This window comes from Sceloporus occidentalis, unplaced genomic scaffold (genome assembly GCF_023333645.1).
Source record: "Sceloporus occidentalis isolate IW3139 unplaced genomic scaffold, rSceOcc1.0.p SCAF_3, whole genome shotgun sequence".
In the NCBI taxonomy this organism is placed as follows: domain Eukaryota; kingdom Metazoa; phylum Chordata; class Lepidosauria; order Squamata; family Phrynosomatidae; genus Sceloporus; species Sceloporus occidentalis.
Genome location: NW_028316983.1, coordinates 125,905,304 through 125,928,103, shown reverse-complemented (window position 1 = coordinate 125,928,103; position 22,800 = coordinate 125,905,304). Strand labels below are relative to the sequence as shown.

At 39.6% G+C, this 22,800-nt stretch overlaps 1 protein-coding gene across 3 annotated transcripts in view; it reads left to right on the top strand.

Annotated features, from left to right (window-relative positions):
- LOC149316722 (flavin-containing monooxygenase 5-like) overlaps positions 1 to 20,412 on the top strand; it is a 39,130-nt gene extending 18,718 nt beyond the window's left edge. For 2 of the 3 annotated variants that reach the window (XM_089516113.1, XM_089516111.1), the window contains 8 exons: positions 462 to 599; positions 4,462 to 4,650; positions 6,211 to 6,373; positions 11,833 to 11,975; positions 13,737 to 13,936; positions 18,094 to 18,446; positions 18,930 to 19,002; positions 19,988 to 20,412. In XM_089516113.1, the coding sequence (XP_089372239.1) occupies positions 465 to 599; positions 4,462 to 4,650; positions 6,211 to 6,373; positions 11,833 to 11,975; positions 13,737 to 13,936; positions 18,094 to 18,446; positions 18,930 to 19,002; positions 19,988 to 20,327 (1,596 nt within the window). In that variant the 5' untranslated portion in view covers positions 462 to 464 and the 3' untranslated portion in view covers positions 20,328 to 20,412. The remainder of the gene's footprint in view (positions 1 to 461; positions 600 to 4,461; positions 4,651 to 6,210; positions 6,374 to 11,832; positions 11,976 to 13,736; positions 13,937 to 18,093; positions 18,447 to 18,929; positions 19,003 to 19,987) is intronic. The other variant, XM_089516114.1, reaches the window with a different exon arrangement.
- Positions 20,413 to 22,800: the final 2,388 nt, after the last annotated feature.

Below are 22,800 nucleotides of genomic sequence, written 5' to 3'. Positions count from 1 at the left end.
CCAAGATTAAAAGCCCTCTTTGAGAGAAACCGGCTGTCCAGCAATTCATTCTCCGAGAGAAGGAGCAGCCTGCGTGGGAGGATTTTTCCTTTGCAGCTTGGAGCTGAACTTCACACAGAGACCTTCCGCTGGTGTTTCTGCACACGTGCCAATACTCTGCAGGTGTATATGTTAGATTCCATGAGGCTACATACGCCAACAACTTTTTCATTGCCCATATTTTTTGTACATTTCTCCCTTCTCCTCCCAGCATTGCAGATATCTGGAAATTACTGATTTCAATGTCTAATGTTTCGGTTTGGGCTTGGGTTTAGGAAATTCAGATTTGGTAACTTCTAATTGAAGTACATCCATCGTTAATTTTAAATATGATTGAATGAAAAATTGAAGGTGCTATGATAGAAATTTAGTGGAAAGAAATTTGAAAGTCTAACATTAATGTTCTTCATCTTGGAAAACAGACCATGGCAAAGAAGAGAGTGGCAGTTATAGGAGCTGGCTCCAGTGGACTTTGTAGCATCAAATGTTGTTTGGATGAAGGCCTGGAACCTGTGTGCTTTGACAGCAGTGATGATATTGGAGGACTCTGGAGGTTCAAAGTAAGTCTGTTGGAAAATGTTGATTTTTTTCCTGCATTTTTTAAAGTTTGTATTTTTAACACGAACAATCCAATTTACAATCAAACTACAGTCGCCTCTTTGAACTTGCGGGGGATCAATTCCAGACCCCCCCTTGAGTTTGAAATCTTGTGCATATTCAAGCGCCATAGGCTTGAATGGGGCATGTGCATGCAGGGTGCGCGCCCCATTAAGGTTAATAGCGATCGCCCCTCTGTGGATTTCTAAGTCCGCAGATTTCATTTCTTTTCTATAAAGTGCCTCATATGGGGATATCCATCCTTCCAATTTTGGTATTACCCTTCTTTTCTATTTATTCCACACTCTAATCAAAGCTCTCCTTATACAATGATTTCAAAATAGTTTACTTTGTCCTTCCCATAAACCAAATAGGCATGCCACCCATATCTTATTCCATCTCCCTCTAGCTCCAACAATTTGTCATTTTTTAACACTACCCATTCCTTAATCCATAAAAACAACATGCCTCAAAATATAATTTTAAATTTGGAAAGCTTAATCCACCTCTTTCGTATGAATCTTGTAACAATTTTAATTTGATTCATAGTTTCTTCCCTCTCCGAATAAACTGTGACAAATCTTTATTCCACTCCTTAAACACCTTGTCAGAAATTATGATTGGTATCATTTGAAATAAAAAGAGGAACTTTGGTAATATGATCATTTTTATGTGGATATTCTCCCCATTCGGGGTAGGTGTAATTTATTCCAATTAATCAGATCTTTCTTTGTTTTACTCCATAAACATTTATAATTGTTTTCAAATAATCCTCCAGGTTTTTTTATAATCTGAATTCCCAAATATTAAACTTTTTTGCCCACTTTTATACCTGATTTCTCTTCCACTTGTTTTTCTTCTCCCTTTATCATATTTTTGTGAGTATAACTGATTTATTCTTATTGAGTCTACATCCTGTTATTAAATCAAATCAATCTAATATTTCCATTTTTTTCTATATTTCCCATTAGATTGTCAGAATCCTCCTTCATTCAGGGTGTATTCTGCCATGAGGATTGTATATGTAGCCAAGGGTCCGTAGGGGAATTTTATTATGTTGTTATTAGTCCAAATATTGCAAGAGGGGGGCTGGCTACAAGAGCCCACCGAGATCGTCTCCCGATATGTATACGGAGTAGACCAGGGTATCCCAATAAATGGAGCTGAGACAGACTTCTAGAATTAATAACCAATTTATTTATAAGGGGAAAAACACATACGATTCACTAGCATACACACACACATACAAGGCTCAGGAAAAACATAGGTTAGCATGGAATAGGATTTTAGGCATCACTGGGGTGATACATACCAGAATGTAGACTCCCTCCAGGAATCCAAATGGAATATGATGAGGATGGCATGAGGCTCAGCCATGGAATGACTGGCCAGGAGCCAGGGTTCAAGGGGACAGAGCTTCCCCCTGAAATCCAGACTGGCCCAGTGAACAAGCAAATCTGGGAGTATTTATAGGCAAAATCTTGCTTCTGGCAAAGGTGCTTGATGGTGAGAACAAAGGTGTTGAATTACTTGCTTTTCACCTGGATGTCCCTGTCTGATTGTCTTAGTGGTCTTAAGCTGCTCGGACAACAGACCTGGGGAGGGGGCAAGAGCCTCAGGCAAGGCAAACATTTGCTCTTCCTGATCATATGATAATCCTCTCATGCGACTCTCTAGATATGATGATGTGGGTGCCCCTCAGGGGTGTATGTACATGTCCTCATGTCTTGCTGGCAATGGTGGACAGGCTATTAGAGTTCATCTAGGGGTCATTAAGGGTTATCATTTATACCAAAATATATATGGAGCAGCATGGGTAACATATAAGTAGTGAGATAATTAGGGATAGCTTCTAGACACGAGGGAGGTTGCAGAAGGGAAGGCCAGTGGGTAAGCTCTCACACATATATAGTTATATAGGTACATGGGTAGATAGATATATAGATAGATAGACATGATGGATCTTAGGTCAACAACACCTGTATCTAAACTTCTCAGGGAAAGGCATTCTGGGAAAGAGTTGCTGCCACCATGGGCTATGCTCAGGATGATCATGTATCCAGAACTGTTAGCTGAGAGCAGCAATCAATTCGCGCCAGTCAGGCAGTTTTATGACGGGGTGATGGTTAACAGATACCCTCTATTCCGGTATCCATAGATCTCTGAAGGCAGAAGAGACTATGAACCAAATGGTGTTTTTGTTAGGACTGCTTTGATGTAGAATTCCCTCCTCTGTGGTGAAAGGGGGTGAGTTGGGAGGAACTATCTGGGCTGAACAGGAAAAAAAGGTGGGGGCCGGGGTTTTAAAGTGAGGTTTCTCTTTGGAGTTCTTCAGATTCAGCAAAAACGTGATCCAGTGTATTTCTACTTTCTCTACAATAAATTTTTGTTTTACAATAGCTATTGTTGATGTTTGTGTTAGAATACTCAAGTCTCACATGGATCTTCCATAATGATTATTCCATCATCAACAAAGGCTCTGATCTTATAATTATGTTTCTTAATCTTGGCCCCTCTTACACCATCATTTTATTTTATATCTTTTATTAATAGTTCCATGGTTAAAAAAATAAGAGTGGCGAGAGAGGGCAGCCTTGCTGTGTGCCTCTCTGGACCTTTATTAATCTAGTTCTTTCTCTGTTAATTCTTATTTGAGCTTTTTGGTTATTATAGATCTTTCCCAGCCAATTGATAAATTTTTTCCCTACCTTGATTTTTTTAATAACTCCAATAATGTGTCCCAATTAACTGAATCAAAGGCCTTTTCAAAATCCAACCCCCCCAAAAAACTTTTTTTGACACTATGCTGTTCATAATATTCTAAAATATCAATTATAATCCTTGAATTTTCCCTCATGTGGCAATTTCACAAAACAATAACAACAACAAAAAAACCCTTTGTTCCTCCTTGATCCAATTATCTAAACATTTTTTAACCGATTGGTTAAAATAATTGTAAAAATTTTCTAGTCATTATTGAGAAGCGATATTGGCCTGTAATTTCCTGGATCTTGTGTGTCTTTGTCTTTTTGTGGTTTCAAAATAATTTGAATTTGAATCAGGGATGTTTCTTTCCAGAGCCTCATTCATTACTGATTGAAGTATATTTGCCAGTTCTTCACTAAACATTTTGCAAAATAACGCTGTTAGGCCATCATTACCTGGTGCCTTTCCTCCTTTGCAATGTTTAATTGCTTCCAATGCTTCGGCTGTTGTTATTGGTAGGTTCAAAAATTGTTGCTGTTCTTCTGTAAAGCTTCTGATATTATGCTTAGCCATATATTCTCTGATTTTCCCTTTATTGATTGAGAGTTCCGAACATAAGTTTTGGTAGATATTTCTTGTATGTCTTTCTGTTGTTCATTGCCAGACAACCAGAAAGAAAACACTTGTGCTGTCTATTACACAATTGTGGAATCCACCAATGTAATTGTGCTAGCAAATATTTACCCTGCAGTAAAAGTATTTAAAATCTGGATCTTGATTTTTAAAGTTTGAATGAGAGGGTGTGGATACTGGCTGGGAAGAGGTGTCATGCACAATATCTAGCGAGGCTAATTGTGGTAAAGTGTTGATTTAACAAGGTAAAAAACTTAGCAGTGATAAACTTGACAGATTAAGATAGTATGTGATGTGGAAAGCAACACCACTTTTTGGAGAATCTCACAAAGAATGCCAATTTGAAAAGAACCTGTAGGTATCATTTGTCATTCTATTGTTTAACTTGCAGGGTATGCAAGAAAAAATTCAAAATAAATAGATTTATGGGATTCCAGATTCCTATCAATTGAGCCCTGACTGCCTCTGTACTTATATTCCTTGTAGGATATTCCTGAGGAAGGCCGAGCTAGCATTTACAAGTCTGTGATCATCAACACTTCCAAGGAGATGATGTGCTTCAGTGACTTCCCCATCCCTGATGACTATCCCAACTACATGCACAACTCTAAGATCCTAGACTATTTCCGGATGTATGCTAAGCACTTTGACCTTCTGAAGTACATCCGCTTCAAAGTAAGAAAAGTGTGTGTTTGTTTGTGTGCGCACACCTGTGTCCACGCACAAGCGTTTATGTAAGGATGCTTTTAGTATGTAAAAAGTAATTCCTGGACAAAAGAGGTCCTGACAATATAAGATCATAATCATGCATGTTCAGTATCAAATTGGTGACTTTTCTGCATATAGTCATGGTTCGGCCTATACTGTACAATAGTATCTTGGCTAAAAACTAGAGGTGTTATTTTCCTCCTTTTGAGTAGTCCCCCCCCCCCCAATCAATATAATAACCTGGGTGCCTCATCTCAGTGAACCTCCCCCAAAGTAGCCTATATGTGGCTTCTTACAGCTCTATTACAGAACTTTGGAGGGGGGTGGAATTCTCCTGCTTCTTCTTTAGACTATTTCCATCAGGCATTTTTTTGTCAAGCTGAAATTATTTAATTCTACTGGACGTGAAATTACACTTGAAAGAACAGCAACTCTCTAGCACCTTAAAGACCACCTCATTTTTATCATTTTTGTGCATTTTTCAGGCCACCTCATTTGTTATAGCATAAACCTTTTTGTTGTCAGCTGTATTATTGACAGATTGTTGCTTGCTTGCAATTTTTATGGTCATTCACTTTGAGAATATTTTTAAATGAAACGGTAGACTATAAACATGTGTTTATACATAGAAGTAAGCAAATATTCTTTCCAGGAGGCTTGTAATATTAGGTGTTTATATACAGATTTGTTAAAATATGTTTTAATGTACTGTACTTTTGAGTTTGCACATACATGCTCAGTTTGTGAGTCTTTCCCTTTTTCCAATAGAATAAAAAAGATGGGATCTAATTTTTTAAAAATAAAATACCTATTAAGAAATAAACAAGAAATAAATACCTATGAATAATAATTAAAATACTCACCTTCCCCTTGAAACCAAATTTATCCAAGTTTATCCTTAGAACTAAATCAAGAATTTTCTTTTTTTAATGTGACTTCCAGAAAAAATGGCTCAAGAACAAATAATCTGTCTTCTGATTCTTACAATTTTTTCTTGAAAGCAGTCCAACTGAATTCTAAACCCAAATCCAGTTACTAGTCCCAATTGGTGTCTGTGTGTATGCATGTGCGCACATGCCTTCAAGTCACTTGTCAACATATGGGGATCCCATGAATTTTTCAGGGGGTTTTCTTAGGCAAGTAATACTCAGAGGTGGCCCTGCCAGTTTTTTCCTCTGAAATATAGCCTACAGAACCTGGTATTCACTGGCAGTCCCCCCCTCCAAGTACAAACTGGGGCTGACCCTGCATAGCTTCCAAGATTAGACAGGATCTGTTGCCTTTAGCATGTTTTGCCCCAAAACTGGTGGTGTGCATGAAGGAATCAATGACTGAATGGTAAATCAACACTCATGATTAAGTGAATCTACTCTAGCTGGGACTAGCAACTGGATTTAGGCCTAGATAGGTTGGTTTAGGGGGCTATAGAGGTCTAATATAATTTGAAGATAAAACCTAAGATTACAGAAACAAGTCCTTGTTCTTCTGCTCATTGGTTTTCTTCTCTTGCTGCATTTTTGTTCTCAGACTGCTGTGTGCAGTGTAACAAGGTGCCCAGACTTCTCTAGCACTGGCCAGTGGGAAGTTGTCACAGAAACTAATGGGAAGCAAGAATCGTCTCTCTTTGATGCAATCCTCATTTGCACTGGCCACCACACCAGTGCACATCTGCCACTGGACTCCTTCCCAGGTACACTTTCAACTTGGCCTTTTCTTTTCTTCTTCCTGCAAAGTCATATATGTTTGGATATAGTATAGCTTGATTTCAGTAAGGCCTTTGACAAAGTTCCCCATGACATTCTTGTAAACAAGCTTGTAAAATGTGGGCTAGACAAGGTAACTCTTACATGGATTTGTAATTGGTTGACTGACCGAAGCCAAAGGGTGTTTGACAATGGCTCCTTTTCATCCTGGAGAGAAGTGCCCAATGGGGTCCCACAGGGCTCTGTCCTGGGGCCAGTGCTATTCAACATCTTTAGCAATGATTTGGAGGACAAAATTGGGAGCATACTTATCAAATTTGCAGATGACACCAAACTAGGGGGAGGACAGGATCAAATTTCAAGATGACCTGAATAGACTAGAAAGCTGGGCCAAAGCTAACAAAATGAAATTCAACATGGAGAAATGTAAGGTACTGCACTGAGGGCGGAAAAATGAAATGCACAGATTTAGGATGGGCAACACCTGGCTGAATGAAACTACATGTGAAAGGGATCTGGGAGTCCAAGCAGAACACAAATTGAACATGAGTCAACAGTGCAGTGCAGCAGCTAAAAAGGCCAATGCAAGTATAGTGTCTAGATCAAGGGAAGTGCCACTCTATTCTGCTCTGGTCAGGCCTCACCTGGAATATTGTCTCCAGTTCTGGGCACCACAATTTAAAAAGGATGTTGAGAAACTGGAGCATGTCCAAAGGAAGGCGACCAAAATGGTGAAGGGTCTGGAAACCATGTCCTATGAGGAATGACTTAGGGAGCTGGGGATGTTTAGCCTGGAGAAGAGAAAGTTAAGAGGTGATATGATAGCCCTGTTTAAATATTTGAAGGGATTTCATATTGAGGAGGGAGCAAGCTTGCTTTCTGCTGCTCCAGTGACTAGGACCCGGAACAACGGATGCAAGCTCCAGCAAAAGAGATTCCACCTCAACATTAGGAAGAAATTCCTGACAGTGGAACACATTCCCTCGGAGTGTAGTGGAGTCTCCTTCTTTGGAGGTCTTTAAACAGAGGCTGGATGGCCATCTGTTGGAGGAATCTTTGATTTGGATTTCCTGCATGGCATTGGGTTGGATTGGATGGCCCTTGCCGTCTCTTCCAATTCTATTATTCTATGATTCTATATAGAATGGAATATAGAGAAGACTGTGATTCTACCATGCATCAGATGTTGAATGGCCAGCTTTGTCAGCAGATCTGGGGTGTCAGAAGAAGATGGCAAAATGTTAGTCAGTTTGTTGTTTACTGACTCTCTGCATCTTGACTTGGCAAGGGAACCACCTGCTTGATGGGTTCAGGCAACAAAAATATCTTGGGCCTCTCCTGCTTGTGATTAATATCATGGCCTGATGGAAGAACAGTAGTGAAATCCACATAGGCTTCTCCATTTTTGCAGTTGCCAAACCTTTCCACATCTCAGGCTTTTGGTGTCCAGTCAGCCAGAGGCTGCTTCATTAACTGCCATTACAGGGACTCTCAGCCGAGAAAGATGGATTGTGGAATCTTTTACCCATTAAGCATTCCTTGATAGCTTTCCTCATGCCTTATGAAATATGCCTTATGCGATATACCTTGATTCAGTTTTGTGCTAAACACTTTTGTAACCCACTTCAGTGTTTAAAGTGCATTATTATTGTTACCTCTCAGCAATCTTCCTCCCAATCCTGTGGCTAGACAGACAATAATAATAATAATAATAATAATAATAATTTGTTTTATTTATATACCGCTATTCCAAAGATCATAGTGGTGAACAGCAAGTAAGCTAATTAGCAAGTAAGCTAATTTGCCCCCAACAGTCTGGGTACTCATTTTAGCGACCTCAGAAGGATGCAAGCCTGAGTCGAGCTTGGGCCCTTTTGCTGGTCTTGAACTCGTAACCTTGTGGTTTCGAATGAATGGCTGCAGTACAGGCATTTAACCACTGCGCCACCAGGGTTAAAATGCAAAATAAAAGTAGGTTTGCCTTAGCATCACCTTGAGAGAGCTGGAGAGAGGTTTGTCATGCCCTGCCTCTGAGGCTGAGAGAATGTGCACTCTCCTTGCCAATTATTATTATTATTGCATGACCTTAGCATCACCATGGGAGAAGTGCAGATTTGGTCATGTCCTGCCTCTGAGGCTGAGAGAGTGTGACCCTCACAAAAGAGAAGAAGGGGCAGGGTGGGGTGCAATGGCAGGAATTCTGCCATGATGGATAAAACCTAGCATTCGAAGGGATTTCAAGAGGTCATCCAACCCCCCCCCCCTTCTACCATGAAGGAATACCTAGGAGTTGGAGTTGAAGCTGAGAGCATGTGACTTGCCCAAGGTCAGCCAGTGAATTTCTATGGTGAACTGGGAGGCTAGAGTCCTGATCCCAGCTCAGCCATGTAAATCCACAGGGTGACATTGGGTAAGTCACACTCTCTCACTCATGGATATTCTGCACTCTCCTTGCCAATTATTATTATTATTATTATTATTATTATTATTATTGCATGACCTTGGCATGAGCATGGGAGAGGTGCAGAGTTGGATCCCATATATTCCTTCATAGCAGAAGGGGCTTGGACTGGATGGTCCTTGAGAGTCTCCTCAACTCTAGCATTTCTTATTGGGGCTTCACAGTTTATTTGTTGAGACTGGGCTTTTTTCCCCCTTTTGTGTGTGTGCCTTCAGGTTTTTTTAAGCATAGGAATGTTCTTTAAACATCTGCCAAACTTTCTTTTAACATGGCAATTGAGTTTGAAATGCAAAGTAATTAGCGTAATTATTCAACTTCTTTTATTGTCATCCCAGAAATCTGTGAAAAATATTTCACTAGCTGCTGGAAGGGAGAGAAGAAATCACCTTTTGAAAGGGGGTTTTGTGGAACGAATATTTTTTAAAGAAATTCTCCTCAAATTCTCAATGAACGAGAAGAAAAACATGGGTTTCTCCAATCACTAGACGGATTTGAACTCTGCAAAAACGGAGGGGCAACTGCATATAGATTAAAGCCACTAGTAAACTTTTGTTTGAATTTCCAGCTACTTCTGCTTGTTGTTTTTGGAGTCAGTCTCAGTTCTTAGGAAAGTATAGTTAGACAAGAGCACAATTCTGCTATTCTGCTGATTTAAAGCTAGAACCCAACAGGCTTGTCTTTGACATTTTTGATATTTAAATATTTTTGTTTCCTTTACAAAGGCTGAAGCCTTAGGAAACTTAAATTACCCTACAGTAAGCAGAACATGATTCTGCACTATTAGTCTGGCACTATTAAGAATCTGAGGGCTAGAAACCACACATCTATAGCAATCCCATTTTTCTATACCCTCTATCTCAGTAATCCCCAAACTGTGCCCTTTAAGAGATTTTGGGCTTTAGCTCCCAGAAGCCTTAGCCATGTCGTTCAGAAGTCAGGAATTCTGGGAGCTGAAGTCCAAAAACCCCTTAAGGAGCACAGTTTGGGGACCACTAGCTCTTTTCCTAATTGATTAAACTAACAAATATGCATGTTGTTACACAGAAATGCACAAGTGTTTTGAGTACTCCATGGTTAGTACTCCATGATATATCTTCTCTCTGTAGTCTAATGATGAACAGAAGAGGAGTAAAAGTAAACAGAAAAACAAAGACAACTTTAGCCTACCATATCAAGGTCACTAATAAGTCCCAAATATCCTTTGATTAACAACCAATTTACTTATCAAGGGGCCTAATGAATGACCTCACACTATACCTTTTTTAGTGCATACATAGAGGAAGCTTGGAATTCTAGTACAGTCCATTCTGGACCCCCTCACAGATATCAAAAACTGCAAGACCTTAAGTCTTGTTGTCGCGAATGGTGGTGTGTGCACATGGCCACACCACCATTAGGGACAATGGGACTTCAGGTAAGCTCTCATTGTCCCCAAACAATGGGAGCTTACCTGAAGTCCCGTTGTTTCTAATGCGGGCACAGCCATGTGCATGCACCTCCACTGGGGACAACAGGGGCTTGCTGTCTGTGGATGCTTAAATCTATGGATGGCAAGCCTGCAGATAACAGGGGCCCACTGTGTACCTGACAGCTCTTTCATTCTAATAAATGGTTGCAAGTTATGTTTGTATGTGATGCAAGATTAATTGCTAAGACATAAAGCTGAAATAAAGCAAATTTTCAAAGCTTGAAGGAAAAACTAATTTCCTGAACTAATGTAGGTGAGCACCTTTGTCCTTTTCCCCTACCCCCCATTTCTCTTTATTGCCAAATAAAGGGGAGTCTTGACAGTTCTTTTGCCAGAGTGTTGTATTAACTTTCCCTAGAAGTGTTTCCATCCTTGTGGTCAAATTCACCAATTAAGCCAGATCCCCAAATGTGCTCCCAAAAATCCATTAACCATTTCAGAGAATGTTCATATGTCTGACATGGTTGGTGTATAACATCATTCTATACTGGAAGCAATTAATGTTTGATGTCTTCCACTCTAAGATGTAGATAAGTTCATTTCTTAGGTGCTAAGCAGATATTTAACACATTTGGAAGTTCAAGTGCCTCAGTTGGATGATTTTGAAATGGGAGATATACTTTTGTTTTCCCCTTTGATTTAAAATATACCAGTTATGAAAGACCTATGGATTTCTTTTCTTATTAAAATGTTTCTCACTAAAACCTCAAACAAATGATTTTCTGGTCTTTATGGAACAGACAAGAAAAGCAATGATACCAGATCCCTAGTGTACGTCTTTCTAGATTCTATGGAGCCAACTATAATTCAGTTTTGTAAACAAAATAGCACTTTAAATCTCAATATTTATATTTAGCAACATTGCAAGAAATTGTATGTTAAATCTGATGTATAGGCCCCGTCCCAAATGTTTAGTGCATACAGCGAGGTGCCATTGTAGCAGGACCCTTCTGCATGAGCTGCTCAGTATTACTGCAACATTTGAGTGCAGCCTTAAAACTCAAAATAAAAACAAAATAGAAAGATATGCCATGTAAAAATTATGTGGCAAAGAATTTACCCTCTTATTCCCTCCTAAACACATAGCTGAAGTACCAATAAAGGTGAAAAGGGCCTAATCCTTAGCCCTGGCCACTGCAGCTGCTCTCCCTTAACCACCATGTACAGCCCCTTCCTTAGGCCTTTCCCATGCACTGGGCCAAACAAATAACTCATAGGGGTTAAACTAGTATAGAAAGAGCTGAAGTAAGTGAAATAAAATGTTTAAAAGCAAAGAAAAATGGAATATTCTTCAAACAGAAATGAATTTTGTATCAAAAAGGAACACTTCATTAACACAAAGAATAGTAGGGGGGTTGGGCACAGGGAAAGTGTATAAACATTTTGCTAAAGGCAATCCAAGGTGCAGTTTATATTCCACTACTTAATACATATGCAGAAAACTTCAGTTGATTGACCTGCTCTGCCATACCGATCCTTATGACATTAACTTAAACAATTTCCTGGTTTGCTTACAGGGATCACAAAGTTCAAAGGTGGCTACTTTCACAGTCGTGATTACAAAAGTCCTGACGAATTTACAGGAAAAAGAGTAATTGTGATTGGCATCGGGAACTCTGGTGGGGATCTAGCTGTGGAGATAAGCCGCAAAGCAAAACAGGTTTGGTTCAGACAACTTTTCTTGGTCTGACAGCCCCAGAATGTATCAGGATCTTTGGGACAGAATGGTGGTGGGAGGAAAACCAAAAAGAAACTGGCCAAGCAGTCAGTAACTGTTTTTAAAGAGTAAGATCACTTTGAAAGCATCATCACCATTTTGTACATTTCCTTCCAATTGTCAAAGGAGTGATTCTGTGAGTGTTTTTGAACCCGGAAAAAACCTGAGCAGAGAGCTCCCTTTCTTCTGCATCCCCTCCCACCAACTGCACTGTTTTAAAGGATCCCACGGGTGCCTAGAACACATTGCTGGGCTGGGGTTTGGTACAACTAAAGTGAGTTTACTTTGGCACAACTAAAGTGAGCCAAAGACCATTTAACATCCATTTTAACAGAAGGCATAATTGTGGTTTTCTAGTCAGGATCTAGTCAGGATCAGTCAAAAAACCACCACAGTGAAATGACCAACACGGCTACCTCTGGATGCTTTCTAATCAGGACCATTTGAGTTGCATTAGTAAGTTTTTAATCAATGGTCTTATAGTTAAATCTGCCGCATCAAATGTTGAACAAAAAGCAGATTAATTCAGTTCAGTATTCCAGAACCAGTGTTCTCCCTTAGAATGATAGAATCATACAGTTGGAAGAGACCACAAGGCCCATCCAGTCCAACACCTTGCAATGCAGGAAGTCTCACTCAAAGAGCATACCCATCCAGCCTCTGTTTAAAGACCTCCAAGGAGGGAGATTCCACTACACTCCGAGGAAGGAGTTTCTTCCACTGTCGAACAGCCCTTACTGTCAGGAAGTTCCTCCTAATGTTGAGGTGGAATCTCTTTCTGGCAGTTTGCATCCATTGTTCCGGGTCCTGTTCTCTGGAGCAGTAGAAAACAAGCTCGCTCCCTCCTCAATATGACATCCCTTCAAGCATTTAAACAGGGCTATCGTACCACCTCTTAACCTTCTTTTATCCAGGCTAAACATCCCCAGCTCCCTAAGTCGCTCCTCATAGGACATGGTTTCCAGACCCTTCACCATTTTAGTTGTCCTCTCAATGTCATTTTTGAATTGTGGCACCCAGAACTGGACACAATATTCCAGGTGGGGCCTGACCAAAAGCAGAATAGAATGCACTATTACTTCCTTTGATCTAGACACTATACCTCTATTGATGCAGCATAAAATCGCATTGGCCTTTTTGGCTGCCGCATCGCATTGTTGACTCATGCTCAGCTAGTGGTCTACTTGGACTCTTAGATCCTTTTCACACAGGTGTCCCCCATCCTATATGTATACATTTTGTTTTTCCGTCCTATGTGCAGTACCTTACATTTTTCCGTATTGAATTTCATTTTGTTAGCTTTGGCCCAGCTTTCTAGCCTATTCAGGTCATTTTGAATTTTGATCCTGTCCTTTGGGGTATTAGCTACTCCTCCTAATTTGGTGTCATCTGCAAATTTGATAAGTATGCCCCCAATTCTGTCATCCCAGTCTTTGAATTAAACATTGAATGAAAAACACTTTCATCAATAGACTCAAAGAATTTCATCATGATGTACAAATTTTGCCCATCTTTCCAAATACAACAATGACCAAGTTCAACTTTCCTTACCTCTACAAACATTTGCATTTATCTGGCAGGCGATGTCAGATTCAAATTCGGCAGTTTCTGGAATAGTTGCAGGTGATGGAACAATGAATATTAGCAACAACAAATATTGAGTAGATTTATTATCTGAAACAACCCTTTCTATATTATGCCCAGGTCTTCCTCAGCACTCGACGAGGAGCGTGGGTTATAAATCGTGTTGGTAATGATGGCTACCCTGCAGACGTGGTGCTTTCTTCTCGATATTATACCTTACTGAAACAATTCTTTAGCACCTCCATACAAAATAATTGGGTGGAGAAGAAACTGAATGCCAGATTCAACCATTCTCATTATGGCTTGAAACCTAATCACAGGTATTTTATCAATTGGTTGTATTTTTGTTTACTGTCCCTTGTCTCAAGCGCACAACACTCAGAGTGGACACCATTGCAATATGCTATGTTGCTTTATTTTCATTATTTATTCAGTACATTTATACCTAGTATTTCTTCTACCACAGAATGGCATACATATGCTCCCAGCCGGTCCCCTATCATAATTCTGAGCAGTGTCAAACCTGTTCAGCTGCCGTAGATGGCAGAATCATATGCCTTCAGACATATGGGACCTATGGGACCTAGGGCTGTCTGGGACAGAAAGACAGGCAAACCTCTTCAATTACTTCTCTGTCTTATTATTTATTTATTTATTTATTTATTTATTTATTTATTTATTTCTGCTCTTCTTCTCCCTATTATTCCCTACTATCCCCCATTGTCCCCATTAGCAATCAGTTATATGTTTTAGTATGCAACAGGTAGCTAAATGCTTGGAAGATGGTCTAGGCTGGCCTTGGGCCTTTCTATAACATTCCCAGTTCAACACTGGTGTCCAAGAAAAAAAATGAAAGTAGAGGTTTTCACTCATAACTGTCCATGTAGCATGGGTAGGGATCATGCAACCATCCAAGTGTTGTTAACTTACAACTTACAGCATTCCTCACCATTGTTACTACTGGCAAGGGTGATAGGAGTAATTTGCAGTTCATCATCACCTGGAGGGTCACTTAATTCCAGTCCCTTTTCTGTGGCAGCATCCTAAGGAGACTCCAGTAATGTGTGTGACGCCTCTGTAGGTTAAAAACAAAAATCTAGTAATTTTCACCTCTTCCATAGCCAAAGCTTTTGTAAAATTAATATGTCTTCTCTATTCAAGGCCATGCTATTGCAACATACTTTTTGCATTACATCAGGAATAGCTCTTAACAATGCCATTGGAGTATGCACACTGCAGAATTAAATCATTTTGAAGCCACTTTAATTGCCATGACTCCATCCTACAAAATTCTAGATTTGTAGATTGGTGAGGCACCACAACTTTCTGACAGACTAGGCTCAATACCTTGCCAATCAAGAAAGCTGTCAAGACGGATCTCTTCCGACAGGCCTTCCTGGAATAGAACCCGGCCATGTAACACTCCCCCCACAGATATATATAAGCGAAGACTCAACCCACCATTATTTTATTATCGTTCTGTTTTTAGATTTTATCATTTGTAATTTTAATGCATAGAATTGTTTAATCCCTTTTTAAGGGGGGGGGGGAGAATTGTATATATTGTATTTTTTTAAGGTTGTATGCCGCTTTGATTGTGGTAACAAAAAGCGGGATATAAATTAAAGTTTTACTTATTATTATTATTGCCAAATCCCAGGATTCTGTAGGATAAAGTCATGGCAATGAAAGTGGTTTCAAAGTGCTTTAATTCTGCAGTGTGGATTCACCCAGTGTTGCTGGGAAACTCCATTTCCCCTTCTGCTCATGTGTGGTTTTGGTTAAACTCAGAGGGAACAGTGAAGTCATGGGAAGAAGTGGAGATAATGTCCTAGTTCCTGTTATTCAAAAGGCCCCAGGACTTTGCTAAACCCCAATGGCTCCACTAAATCACTGTTGGTGCATACAGGTATTTTGTTGTTTACTATCTTCAAGTAACACATAAATAGGAGGAGGAAGCAGAAGGACAGAGGGTGCAAACTGAGGCAAGATTGGGGTGACAGAAGAGGGAGGAGGAAGCAGAAGAATGGAGGGGGCAAATGGAGGCAAGATTGGGGTGACAGAAGAGGGAGGAAGAAGAGGAGGAGGAAGCAGAAGGACAGAGGGGCAAACAGAGGCACGAGTACCAGAATCAAATGGCGCAAGGTTTGTCACTGTCTTCCTCTGAGGATGAGAGAGTGTGACTTGCCCAAAGTTTATCCAGTGGGCTTCTTGGTTGAGTAGGTTGAGTCTGGTCCCCTAGAGTTCCAGTCCAGCACACAAACTCTGGCTATTAGAAATAATAGCTCCCATGAGACAACTTTGTTGGGGCGTAGAACACGCGCTGTGTCCACCATGACCACCTGAAAAAGTTGAACCACGTCGACAGGACGCCAGGGAGAAGGGATCTGAAGACATGTCTGCAAAGGTATTCAGGCCAAGAAGGAAAATATTCCTTCATCACTGCAAACGGCCTTAAGCTCCCGGCTTGAGAAATAATGACAAGAGCACTTCAAGCCTTTACTCTACACGAGGGCTTTAATAAATAAGTTACTTTAATAAATAAGTTACTTTGCCAACCAAACAACCATAACAACAAAAATAGAGAGGCAGTTATTCTAACACCAACTGTCATAACTGACACTCTCACTCTCTCTGAAGGACAGGTGAGAATGACAGTTGACAGTTGCATCAATATTCCAGTGATGTACCGTTTAAATGCTGACACATATAACTGCCATTAGAGCTGTAAATAACTTGCACAACAGCTCCACCTAGTAGCCACATCCATGTCATTTCCTAACAAACTTAATATCAGTTATGCACAGAAGACAGCTCAGTGATGCTTCCCCAACCTAGCTGGCTCTATTTTGAGAGTTGAAGTTGATAAAGTGACTTCACCAGGTTGAATTTATATGCTGCTTCTGTAGTATTAATTGCAGCATTCCAACATCATTTTATTTTTATGTTTTAACACTACAGATGTGCATTTGTAAGCCACCTGGGGATATTGATTTTTTTTGGAGTGCTTTAGTTATGTTTTTCTGCTTGGCAGAGCGTTTGCCAAAATATCCAACTCCTTGGCCTGTTAGAGACTGCCAAAATAAAGCTGCTTCGGGTCTCTTTGGAGGTATGCTGTTTAAATGATGCATGGGTCCTAAGAGTCCGGAGGTCGCGCCAAAGCCACACTCCATTCCTAAGCATTGGAGTGCAGCTTTGGTGCAGCTTCCGGATTCTTAGGATGCAGGCATCATTTAAACAGCATACCTCCAAAGAGACCGGAATTGTCTATACTTCTTCCTTGTGCCATTTTGTAAACTTTTAAATGTTTATTTAAAAGTAGGACAAGTGGGATTTGTCCTTATCACTACAGAGGTGATGGGAAATGACAGTCCTGATTGCAGTGTCAGCATTAGTTAGGGTGTCATCCGATGGTGTTACCTGGGAAGGCATGTGTTTCTCTCTCCTGCTGCTTTGTCGTTAGGCTCCCTTCTCCTCAGAGTGAAAGCCTGGTGATAGAACAGCCAGGAAGGGCATGTATTGGTTCCCCTGCACCAATAAAAGGGGGAGGGGGCCCAATTGGGTGTCACCCCTCCTCTGGGGTGTCACCTGGTATGGTCTGCACCCCCTGAAGCCCCCCCCCCCCCCCGTGAGTGATTGTTAGGTTTAATTAGAGTGTAACATGCAAGATGGAATGGGGCATTTTGTTTAGAAAGGCCTAACAGATTTAGAACTATAGTACCTGCAATGATCTTCGGTAGATTACTGGAGTATTTACTTGACTCAGTGATGTTCTTCCAGTTCTGCTGTCTTAGTACAGAGAGAGCCACATGCAGCAGTATTCTTCTTATAATTTGTTCTGAGCACTACAATTCAAAAAGGATGTTGACAAATTGGAGCATGTCCAAAATGGTGAAGGCTCTGTAAACCATGCCTCATGAGGAAGGACTTAGGGAGCTGGGTATGTTTAGTCTGGAGAAGAGACGATTAAGGGGAGATATGATAGCCCTGTTTAAATATTTGAAGGGGTGTCACAGTGAAGATGGGGCAAGCTTGTTTCCTGCTGCTCCAGAGACTAAATCACGGAACAATGGATGCAAGCTATAGGAAAAGAGATTCCAGCTCAACATTAGGAGGAACTTCCTGACAGTAAGAGCTGTGAGACAGTGGAACACACTCCCTCGGAGAGTGGTGGAGTCTCTTTCCTTAGAGGTCTTCAAACAGAGGCTGGATGGCCATCTGTTGGGGATGCTTTGATTGTGATTTCCTGCATGGTCGGGGTTGGACTGGATGGCCCTTGGGGTATCTTCCAACTCTATCATTCTATTTCATCTTTATGCATTTCCTATAGTGTTCTATGATGAATGTGACCCTCCTCTAGCCAACCTTAAAGTCTTCTGCAAAACAGCTATCACAGTCACATTGTAAAGCGAATGACTAAGGCCAAGAAGCAAATTCTCCTGCTAGTTCCACTGAATTGATATTTTATATTTTTCAGGTTTTTCAGTCAGCATCCAACTGTCAATGATGACCTGCCAAACTGCATCATTTCAGGAAGAGTGCTCATAAAACCAAATGTCACTGAATTTACTGAAACCGCTGCCATTTTTGAAGATGGCTCTAAGGAAGAGAATATAGATTTTGTTGTCTTTGCGACGGGATACTATTTCTCTTTTCCCTTCCTTGGGAACTGTGTGAAAGTCATTGAGAATGATATCTCCCTATATAAATATGTCTTCCCTCCTCATTTGGAAAAACCTACATTGGCTATCATTGGTCTTGTCCAACCATTGGGTGCCATCATGCCCATTGCTGAATTGCAAGCTCGTTGGGCAACACGTGTGTTTAAGGGTGAGAGCTTTTATTTTACTTCTGGGTGCTATTAGTGATGTATTAATAGTATGTTTCCTAGAGTAAACATCATAAGCCATGATAATAAACTGATAGTTCTAGGGATGGCAGGTATTTCTTTCCTTGCAGTAGACATTTTTTGATTGGCTCATCAGTTGTGCTTGTTGGAGATGGAATAGTATGTGATAACCCAGAGCACCTATTGAATTAGAGTATTTATTTTAATTCCTCTTTTCCTACAGATGCCTAGAAATAATAGCTTGCATGAGACAGCTTAATTTCAGTTATGCGCAGAAGACAGCTCAGTGATGTCTCCCCAAACCTAGCAGTGATAAGGGAGATTTTGCTGAATGAGGATTATTCATAGAATCATAAATGATAGCACAAAGACTTTTTGAGAAAGTCCTTTCTATTAATTTTTCATATGGCTTGATTTTGGTACTGCAAAACATTATCTCTTCACGGTGTCCTCTTTTTTTAAAGGAGATGCTACGCTACCATCAGTAAGTGAGATGATGTCTGAAATTACAATGAAGAAAGTAGAAATGGCTAGAAGGTATGAGGAAAGCGTAATCTGAATTGTTAAAATATGTATGCCCACCTTCCAGCATTACTGTGTTTTCCTATTGTAGTCATATTACAGACTGATGCATTTCTGAACCCAAATTCAAGTGCTAGTTTGGATTTTTAAAGGTAATAAACTGGGGATTAATAATATTCTCCTTTAATAAACTGAGGATTTTAAGGACAATTTGAGACAATTTTAAAAATTATCTGTGCCTCTACATGAGTCTGTCTAGGCTTTAAGCTTTAGGGCCTTATTCATTAATCTCTGTTCAAGATCTGTCAGACTGGTAAATGCTATTTTTCTTTTAATTAATTGTACAAATAAATAAATAAGCTCTGCAGAACTACAGACCAGACACCCTGACATCAATACAGGAAAGAAATTAAAGCAGGTTATAAAGAAGTCTGTTTGCAAGTATCTTGATGACAATTCAGTGATCAGTAAGAGCCAGCATGAATATATCAAGAAAAAATCATGCCAAATTAATTTTTTAATCTTTTTTGAGTGACACTAAATGAGTAGTGCCCCCCCGTTTTTCCTTGGGGTGAGAGTGCAAAGAAAGAAAGTCACGATATATCAGTTATCAATATACACTTGTTCTGAGCACTTGCTCAAAAGCATCCAAACATGCCTTTTGATGAACAAACTAGAAAACGTTGAAGGAACAGAAAGAGAAGCCAATGTATACAGTATTAAAATAGGACTTATTGTAAAGGCTGGAATAAAAATTGGGTTTGGATTGAGAAAATACTGAAGATCACTGGTGTAAGTTTTGTCCTAGGCCCAAAGCTATTAAAAATAAATGAATCTTATTACACTGTAATCTATTTTTAGCTCTGATATTAAATTTTATAAGATTAATTAAATTAGGCGGGAGCAAGAAGATGTTTTTCCAATCCCCTAATGACCTTAAAGTATGGTTTGTTTATTTTACTCAAATAGCAAGTAAAACTTAACATTACTTTCTCCCCAGGTACGTGAAAAGTCAACGCCACACCATCCAAGTTGACTACATTGAGTACATGGATGAAGTGGCTTCTCTGCTTGGGGTGAAGCCCAACGTTTGGTCTCTATTTCTCACAGACCCCAAGCTGGCCTGGGAAGTTATGTTTGGACCATGCACACCATATCAGTACCGTCTGCAAGGACCAGGGAAATGGGATGAAGCCAGAAAAGCAATCCTGACCCAGCATGACAGGATCTTGAAGCCCTTGAAAACTAGGCCCACTGACGAATCCAATCCCATGGTGCCGCTTTGGTTAAAGTTGATTGGCCTTCTAGTGCTCTTTGCTGCCTTTTTTTACTCACTTTAAGTGCTTAAGGTCTACACTGCCAAATAGCAAGTGGAAGTAGATAAAATCTATCTTTTGCTTCCTTTTGGTTTCTTCTTTTAATGAATTGATGTATATATATATAATAAACCAACTCAAAATTTGATTAGAATAATATACTTTATAGATCGCAAACACATCTTTGCTTCTGTTACAAATTTGGCAAGGTTTTTTCATATTTCTTTTCTAGCTTTTGTAACCATATTTTTATATTATCAGTCATTACCTGACGTAAGTGGTGGCACAGTAGTTGGGTAAAATGGCTGCAGGGAGATGTCCGTAGAAAGCTGTCTCTGGAGAATGCTGATATGCATGCTCTTGAGCTGCTTGGGAGTCAATAGGGGTGCTTTCCTCTCTTTTATTTAATGTGTGCCACTCCCAAAAGTGCCTTATATGTTATATCACATTAAGTCACCAAAGGCTTCCAGCCATTGTAGTATCAGTGTATGCAGGCATTGTGCTTATCTCTTTTTAATTTTTTTTATTAGTATTATAACCTACATACAACAGTATTTTAAAAAATCTTTTACATAATATTCCACATACAATATATAGTAAATCACATTAATTCTCCATTCTTTACTACCTTAACTAGATTTTATTCATATCAAACCATTTAATATTAATTAAACCAGTAATTTAAAAAACCCACATAAAATTGTTATTAATATCTTCATTCTTTTTACTGTCTTCTTTTCATCATCTACTATTCATAATTCCACAAAGGTATAATACTATTAATTTTATTACTAATTTGTATTTTTATTTTATTTTATTTTTTCTTTTATTATTTTGTTTAAATTTTATATTCAACATATGTAAAAGAGAGATATAACAACAAAGCAAACCTATCATAAACTGTTACATAAACCTACAACCGTTGGACTTCCTAAGCAGTATATATGAAGTTTTCCACTAATAATTTTTAAGTTACTAACTTTTAATAATTATCCTATATATTAACCAAAGAAGATTAAGTTCACTATATCTTAGTTGGGACTGTTAAATATTGTACTCTTGGATCCCCTATCCTCCAAATAATATTTTGAACAAAAATTTAATCTAAAGACCCTTTACTTATATCCTTTACCCTCATTCAATTTACTCACACTCCTTTCAGATTGTCTAGTATATTTTTTCATCTATAAACCCTTCACAAAAAAATGTTGTCTATATATCCCAATTCCTAACTATGACTCGTTACAGACGGGCATAAAGTATGGACTGGGTCTGTACTAGGGTTAGAAAGGGGCGTCCCTTCCGGAAACCCCTAACCATAATACGGACCGAGTCCGTACAAAATGGCGGTGCCCATTCCACACAGGGGGCGCCATCGTGATGTAGCAGATGCTTTGCGTCCACATATCGCACGGCGCATATGATGCCACGAGTGCGCCATTGGCTCCTTGGCGTCATAACTGCGCCACAAAGAGAAGCGCCATTTTGGCGCTTCTTATTTGCAGCGCGGAGGAGCCGCGCGGTTTGGATGCTGGGGCTCCTCCATGCTGCAACCGGCAGCGGCGTGAGACCACCCGTTTTGGGCGGTCTGTAACGCGCCTATATTAACCTTGTCTAGTCCTTTAAAGCTATATATCTATTCTTTTTTCCTTCATCTTGGATATCACTGTTATAAAGTTATTTATCAGCATTCGTTATATATACCTATGACAGTTATAATTGCTTAAATTTGTTGAGCAAACGTTTGTTGAATCTATTACTAAATGACTTCTTAGTAGCTTATATGTGTGATATAAGGTGTAGTGTAAGATGTTAATCTGTATGCATTCTGCCTTCTCACCCTATATAATAGCTTTAATAAACAGAACCCAGTGAAGCAGTAAAAAGGGGCATCTGAAACATACTGGTGTGTGTGTGTGTAAAGGGCAAAAATTAAAAATGGAGGATTTACTGATTCATGTATTATTCTTGTCTGCAGTTTTTACAGCCGGCATAGTTTAGTGGTTTGAACATTGGACTAGGACTGGGGAACAGAGTTCAAATTCCTGCTTGGCCATGGAAACCCACTGGGTGACCTTGGCCAAGTCGCACTCTCTCAGAGATGGCAAAGGCAAATCTCCTCTGAACAAATCTTGCCAAGAAACCCCCATGAGAGGTTCACCTTAAGGTCTCCATAAATTGGAGATGACTTGAAGACACACAACAATGGATTAAAAAAAAAGAATCTCATACAAACCTTATGAGGTATATGACTTTAATTTCACAAATAAAATAGGGTGAGAAGATAGATTGATCCTAGTGGAACCAATCAAAACACATAGTTCAGCAGTCAAGCTGCTTCAGCCACAGAAGTATATATGAGGATTTCAGATATTGTTGTTTTCCATTTCTAATCCTCTTGTGTTTTCCCATCATGATTCCTATCTTTTTTCCTTTCTGCCTACAATATGGGAAAACACAAGAGGATTAGAAATGGAAAACAACAATATCTGAAATC